General features: G+C 44.8%; 1 protein-coding gene across 1 annotated transcript; it reads right to left on the bottom strand.

Annotated features, from left to right (window-relative positions):
- Positions 1–5,603: 5,603 nt before the first annotated feature.
- On the bottom strand, positions 5,604–7,292 carry LOC131210291 (glycerophosphodiester phosphodiesterase 1). The gene is made up of 4 exons (XM_058203518.1): positions 6,707–7,292; positions 6,442–6,640; positions 6,194–6,378; positions 5,604–6,126 (listed from the first exon to the last, which is right to left on the bottom strand). The coding sequence occupies exons 1-4, from the start codon at positions 7,204–7,206 to the stop codon at positions 5,964–5,966; spliced, it is 1,047 nt and encodes a 348-aa protein (XP_058059501.1). The 5' UTR covers positions 7,207–7,292; the 3' UTR covers positions 5,604–5,963.
- Between the last annotated feature and the right edge of the window lie 434 nt (positions 7,293–7,726).

Below are 7,726 nucleotides of genomic sequence, written 5' to 3'. Positions count from 1 at the left end.
CTCCACAATGCTGCTTTGAATGGTCACTTGGATACCGTAAAGTATCTCGTAGACTTAAAGAAGGCAGATTTTAATGTACAGGACAAACAAGGCAGAACTCCTCTCCACGATGCTGCTTCGAAAGGTCGCTTGGAAACCGTAAAGTATCTAGTAGACGGAAAGAAGGCTGATTTTAATGCAGCGACGAATAAGGGCAGTACTCCTCTCCACTTAGCTGCTTTGAATGGTCACTTGAATACCGCAAAGTATCTCGTAGAGGAAAAGGAGGCTGATGTTCTAGCAAGAAATAACAACGGTGTATTACACCAAGCAGCAAGTAGTAATAATAATGCAGCATGAGTACTACTAAAATATAAAGCAAATGTAAATGCCCAGAATAATGATAAAGAGACAGCATTACATTTGGCTGCTAAAGGTGGTTATAAAGAGGTTGTGCAGTTGCTATTGAGCAATAATGCACATTGTAACATTAAGAATAAAGTGGGAAAGTATCCATTTGATTTAGCTAAAAATCAAGAAATTAAAGATATATTTGAACATTACAATCGGCAACAAGAAGTTGGGTCTACACATCAAGGAGAAGCTTCAGACTCAGTACAAGAATGTTTACCAAGTACATGTTCAGGTGGTCATAGTGGAAGAATAAGAGAAGCTAAGAAATGTGAATCCTCCTGGGATGATGTAGATGAATTTAACGAAGAAAAAGATTAAATAAGAGATCTCAGTTAGATCAAGATCGATAGTGAAAAGTTCATTCGTTATCTTGAAAATCTACCAGAGAAAAAACGTTCTCAGCTTATTCAATTAGCAAATGAGGTGAAAATTGGAGAAAATTCTCAAGGCCTTGTGAGTAAGCTTCCCAATAATCAGAGAGTCATGAATCACCTGAATACAATGGGAAGAGTTTCAGGTATGAGTATGCATTGAATGATGGCTAAGAATGTTTTAGCTGATTTTCTAAATGGTAATTATCAAGGCGTAGCTGTTAATGCAGGATTCATTGTTGGTGGTCAAGGATTTGATACGGTAGCACAAGCTGCATCTGGAAGGACTGGAATTACCCTCAGTAGGAAAGCTATTTCTTGGTCGATCTCTCAAAGCAGCTTCTCCTTTTCTTGCTAGTGGTACTTCTGCCTTTGTCATTTATGATTAAGTCAATCAAGTAAAGTAGTTCAAAAAAGTTGCTGAAGAAGCATTGGCTGGTGTAATTGGAGATAATATTTATTTAGGAGTTGACGCTGCTGTAATTGGCATTGAAGTTGCTGAAGCTAATGAATTATTAGAAGGTATTTCATCTGTTACTGGGCCTATTGGTGCTGCAATTGAAGCTGTGGTATTTGTCGGTACTGATATTTATATGGCGCTAAAAAGAAACCGCTAAGATTGACCAGATTATCCATCTCAAAGAAAATGAAAAGTTTATCGAAGGATTGCGTGCTTTTATCGGTATGCAACCTGAACAATATATAGAAGTACTATTGGGGAAAAGCAACTCTATAACCAATTAGTTAAACAAGGACTTGAGTATCTACAACAACATGATGGTATTCAAAAGTATGTCTTTCCTACCGGTAAGTCAGTTGTGGATACTTGTCGTAATGTGCCATGTATGTGGCAGTGGTGGATTGAATGGTGGGTGTTTAAAATCACGTACAGTTACACGTTACGCTGAAGAATGTACAAGCAAATTCGAAGTTTTTTTTTTTTTTTTTTTTTTAATGTTAGAGGAACGGACCGGGCCGTATTTATAAAATTCGAAGTTGATTTAGATAATACTGTTGTGCTGAGTGAAAAAAGAGATGATAGAAAATGAAGCAGAGCAAAACCAAATAACCCAAATGGAAGACAGTTGTTTTGTTTACCACATGGTAATTGTAGTCTTGCGCCATGTTATGGATCCTACTTTTACAAAAGTGCTATTGGAGTTGCTGACTTATCTACTACTTAAACTGGAAATCATACCATAATTAGCTTAGGTGAAGGCGATGATTATGCAGAAGGATTACCCTCTATGGCCCTCTATAGCCCTCTTTATCCTCTATAGAACCAAAAACCCTCTATGGAGGATCTAAAGAAGATATATTTGTTCTTCAAGGAGATATTGTAACAGGGTTTTTAGCAGGAAAAGATGGAATCGACACTTTAGATCTAACAGTATTTGCTTCAAATGCTAAGGGTTTAGATGTTTATTTACAAACAGGGGAAATTATACATGAAAGTTGTCGCTATAATGTACTTAGGGTAAGAAATGTAGAGAGAGTTCTTGGAAGAAAGAATAAGGCAGATCGTATATTTAGCGCGTGTAATACACAGTTTATTGATGGGAAGGTGGTAATGAAGTCACTGAAGATTATATAAACATATTTCGCGATTACGATTGTGTTTATAAAGTGCAGATAGTGATAAGACCCAAGACTTCAGTACATAATAATGCTTCAGAAGGTAATTTTCATTATACTGTGCCTAAATCTGCAGAGGAAGCTAGTCCAGAGTTTAAACAGGTAAGATTTTAGTGCAATTAAAAAGCCATCTAAAGGAAATGGTCCTTTTACTTAAGAAAACAGAAGCCTTTACCAAATAATCCTAAACGTCATGTTTCAGCAACTGTTATAGAGTCCAAAGAGTCTAGTACTTTCTTAAAAATACTTCAATAGCTAAAGGACTGAGTCATGATAAAAATGAAGAAAGGAGCTTCTAATTTTGTTTTTAAGAAAAGTATCTAAAGAATTAGGAAGCATTGATATATTTTACATTATTATTAATAAATGAAACTATAAAAAAATATTAAAACAAGAACGTAAGAACGTTAATACAAAAAAAACAAATTTAGAATGAAAGTCTAGGAGCCAGAGTGCAAAAGGCGCGCGAAGCAGCACAATAAAAAATATGAAAGAGAAAAACTAGAGACAATAGTATTATCAGGCAAAGAAGTTGTAGAGAATCATGAGCTACATTTTTTAACATTTAGTGTTTAGTATATTTAAGTATAAAATATTATGATTAAACATTACCTAACACTTATACACTAGTCACGGCACTATAACACCCTCCCTGGTTTCGGCCGCGCGAGGTTCTGTCCTTGGGGGTGCTGCTCAGCTCGGCAGTCGAGCTTTCGCGCCTGTCGCCGAGGCGTTTCTGCTTCCTCTACCGCAGCCCGTTTTCACGGACGTGGTTGTCGTCTCTGTCTCGCCGAATAGTTACAGATCGTTGCGCCTTCCTGACAGTGGCCGCGGACTCGCTCCCGGTCTCGCGCCGTCGCAGCTAGTAGTAGCGGGCGTCCTCATCCACGACGAGGCACATGCCTGCCAGGACTACGGCCACTCCATTGCGGTTCGATCCGTCTGTCACGCCGCCGATCCTTGGTCCACATATTTCAAAGCTTCATTTTCGCCAGCCCACTTCTGTGGGTCTCCATCGATCCTCCCTCACGCCCACAATCTCGCGCACACACACAGACACAAGAGCAGGAACGCACATGGCTCATTGCACCGGTGCCGCCATTGCTGGCACGGACGTCCGCGATGCTTGCCGTTCGTGCAGGAACCGTTTGACGTAGTTGAAGGGTAGCTGAAAGTGGTAATAGGCGCAGTATAGGAGGGGTCCCAGTACACGAAGAGAGCCTCTCGCTGGTCGATCACGGTGCCGATGAGCTGCTGCACCGTGTCGACGCTCGGCTGCCGCAGAACGTTCAAGACCGTCTCGTGGATCCAGTAGCGACCGCCCTCCTGCACCAGTGGTCCCGAGTTCTGGCGGCTAAAGTGCGGGCACGGTTTGCAGAGCACGCGCGAGTGGACGCCGGTGTAGCAGATGTAGGGCAGCGACACGCCGACCCGGATACCGAGTGGAAGGATCTGCCCGCTGCACTGGCACTTCACCAGCCGGAAGCTGATGTGGCCATTGATGGGGCGTTGCAGTCGTACGCGGCGGAAGAACTCGCTCAGCCACTGCTCGATCGCGGCATTTTCCTCCGGCACCAGGCTGCGGAAATCGTTCTGGATGGCACACGTCACGTTCGCGATCACCGTCGAGTCCTTCACCGTGGTGCCCATGCAATTCGCCCCTGCCTCGACGCAAGCCGCAGTTCCGCGCTGCGATCCTTTTTCATCGTGATAGCGCTGTGCAGCGTGACAGGCGGAATGGTGGCGACCGTTTCGCGCTGCGTCCACAGCATCAACCGCGTATCGTGAAATCGCCCCGGACCAAAGGATGGCGTAGAAGTTTTCGAACGACGTGAGCTTCAACGACGACGGGAGAAAGGAAATTAGTGCCATTGCTGTACGAACTCTTCCCCGGAGTCTTGCAGCATTTCCTGCCGTCAGCACCACCGCTGCCAGCAGACCATGGATCCCAGAAGGTTGACCCAGAAGTGGAAACGAAGTAAAACAAAACTTTGACTCTGAAAGAGTCGGTTACCACTTCATATTTGTCCTGAAAAGGACAGTCAAACCACCATTATGAATCGCTCAGATGTCCGTGAAGATGCGCGATGTACCCAGATGCATCCAGCGTCCAGGCATCCCTGGAACAGTCCCCGGAAGACGTCCGGGTGAGCCCGCATCGATACCGAGACCGCTGCGTTTAGGATCCCTTCCTGGCGGGGTGCTTTGCGCGGGTGAAGGCTGGTCGCGATGACGAGCAGCTCCGCTGTGGTGAGCGGTGGAGGACAGGACAGGAGCTGGGTGTCGGGCGCTTTCTTCGACTGGTCCAGCTGGGCCTGGTACTCGGGCAGTGCTTCGAGCTTCCGTTGCGCCTTCACGCGCTGCACCACGTTGGTTAACGCCTTCACGAGCGCCGTGAGTGAGTCGACGAAGTGGAATGCCGCCTGTCGCAGAGACGGCTAGCGACGAACGACTGCAGAGTAGATGCTCTTTACCGAAGCAAGCAACAACAGCCGATGCCCCGAAGAACCAACGCCGATAATAATTGCCACCCTGAATCCCAACGCCACCCACGTAGATGTCCTACCCAGAGGTTACCTGAAGCAGCATACGCGTGTCGGAATCGCAGCACAGAAGGACGACCGGCATCAAAGGACACACCACCAAACGCGGGTTTTTCCAACGCAGAGACGATCGGCGATGACTGCAGCAACAACAGCCCCGAAAAACCCACCATAAACGGCTGGGTAAACCATAGACGCAGGATGCAGCGTCAAGAACGGGCTACATGGCCAGGGATAGTGATAGCAACGGCGGAACTCGACGTGTGACGGAAAGCGAAGAGCGGGCAACACAATCACGGGGAGAGATAGCAACGACGGAACGGGAAGGATAAATCAGACGTGTGTAAATAAACGAAGAGTAGTCCGTAAGGTCCAGTCCCGAAGTAAGAATGACAAAGCTCAGTCTTTAAGTACGAATCACGGTGTCAACTTCTTGCTGTATGTTTCAGTTTCAGGAACCGGCCAAGACCGCTCGGCGGATGTAGCCAGATAAGAAGAGAGAGAAGAGAGAAGAGCATAACCCTCAGGCACATCCTGCGAAAGTACATCAGCTGTAAGGAGCATTCCCGTCAATGTTTCCGCACCTTCTTAGGATAAGTCGTGACCAACATGCTGTGAAGGAAGCTATAGGAAGGAAAGGCACTTGTATGGCAGAAATTGTCACGCTTTGTATTTCGACATTTTGATACAAAACAAAAACCTACTCTACTTGCGCCCATATCCTACGCAATCAAAACCGTATTTCGTTTAAATGCATACGACGGCTACCCGTCGTTCTTTGGAAACTAATAATACTTTTTGCTATGGCTTTGATGTGCCCTCAAACTACACTTTCGAGGGTCACCGTTGTAAGTTCGGTATAGCTTCTATCCTCCGCTATTAAAACAAATAAAGAAAAAAAATACACAATCGTTGCGATTGCTGCAAAAAAGCAAAAGTATGAAAGGAACTTAACAAGCGCATCGAACGTTAAACTAATATAAGCAATAGGCAGCACATGCGAAGGCCATTTCTTAACAAGCTATATTGCTTTCGTTTTAAAAATTAACTGCGGTTCAGAGCGCAGTGAATCTGTGAGATAGAGCGTTTTCGTAACCTGTTGGAAGTAGCGCTTTTCGTTTGGCGAGTTGATCGTGTACACAATCGGTCGCACGCCGACGTTCTTCCACAGGGTCGAGATTTGTCTGCAATGGGCGATGTGTGCAAAATAGAAAACAATCGAAACTGGCAAGTATGGGCACGCATACTTACGCATTAAACTCATCCTTGTGAACAAAAACGAGGCTGATGCCGATTACCGGGGCTACTATGTTGCGATAGACGGCACCGAGTATGGAGAGCAAGATTGTCGAGGTGTTCAGATAGTGAGGCAGGCGCAACAGACAAGACTTTTCCATCCACAGACCACACACCAAATCTGGGCACTGCTGGCGTATCTGGTCCACGGGATAAACATTGCTTGTTCAACGTGACTCTACCACTGACTAGCTACAAATTACCTGATATATCGCCAGTGGAGACGAACAGCAGAAAATGATTCGTTTGGTGAAGGTTGTGCTTTTCGTAGCCGTCTCGCGAATGATGTCCAGCAGCCTAGAGTTGATTTGCGACGCCAACAGAAACACAGTCACCTCTGACGATTCAAGATGTTTCAGCAACTTCTCGAACGTGAGCACCTTCTCTGGTTGGAACAGCTGTCTGTAAAAGAATCGAATCACATTAGGCTTGTGTGCCTGGAATTCCGGTCAATAGCCAAGCACCTACCCAAGCGGATGATGATCGGTGATGGTGAATTTATCGAAGAAACTGAGTGGCAGCTGAGCCACCGGGTCGTTTATGTTCGCTTTTTCGAGTGTCGATTTGTGAAAGATAATCGCGTGACCATCACTGGTAATACTAAGGTCTAGCAAAATGTTTTGGCAGCGTTGCGCCAAGCAGTTGTTAAAGCCCGCCAGTGAGTTTTCCGGCGCATCGAACCCACCGCCCCGGTTTACGATCGGCCAGTGGAGCGGCTCGGAACCCTCGCGCACCTTGTCGCTCTTGGCCAGCATGGACAGAATCAAATCATCGTCCGGGGCTTTAAGTTTCACGAATTTAGAAGCGATGCAAACCAAAAAGAAGACAAGCATCAACCAGGGGATGCTGACGGAGGCAATGTTGCAGCATAACCAAAGGGCGTTCACAACAAAGGCACAGCACGTCGCGAGAAACCAAAACAATTGAAAAAGCATTTTGCACACTTTCACGATGGTCGCCAGATACATGCGTTCCAGGAGGAGGAATATTCCGTGGCCGCTTCGCCGTGAACCCGAAACACCGAGACAACTCTTCACAACATTTTCTCTCAGCGGATTTTGGGAAACAACACGGGCGTGAAAATAAATGACATTGCAACATACAGGGTGTTTCATTAACGATACATATTTTCATTCGGTTATAAAAAAACTGCTTAACATTGTTCAATGCTTGAACTTTAATGAAATTAACTTAGTCACATAGGTGGAAATGATCTGCAATGAAATGTGCTTTTGACGAATGATTAGGTCACTTTGGAAATATTTTTTTCATATTTCCCAATTTTCAGCAATCAGAATTATATTTCATACATAAATGTCATGAATGAACCTTTCAAACAATTGTTCAACCATTGATAAATATTCAACCATTTTTATAACCAAATGAAACAGTGCATCGTTAATGAAACACCCTGTACTTTGATACGCTAACTACACAGCAAAGAACATAAACTACAAGTTATCGATTGAAGAGATTTAATATTTTTAC

This window comes from Anopheles bellator, chromosome 2 (assembly GCF_943735745.2).
Source record: "Anopheles bellator chromosome 2, idAnoBellAS_SP24_06.2, whole genome shotgun sequence".
Lineage (NCBI taxonomy): Eukaryota > Metazoa > Arthropoda > Insecta > Diptera > Culicidae > Anopheles > Anopheles bellator.
This window is presented reverse-complemented; position numbering and strand designations above follow the sequence as displayed.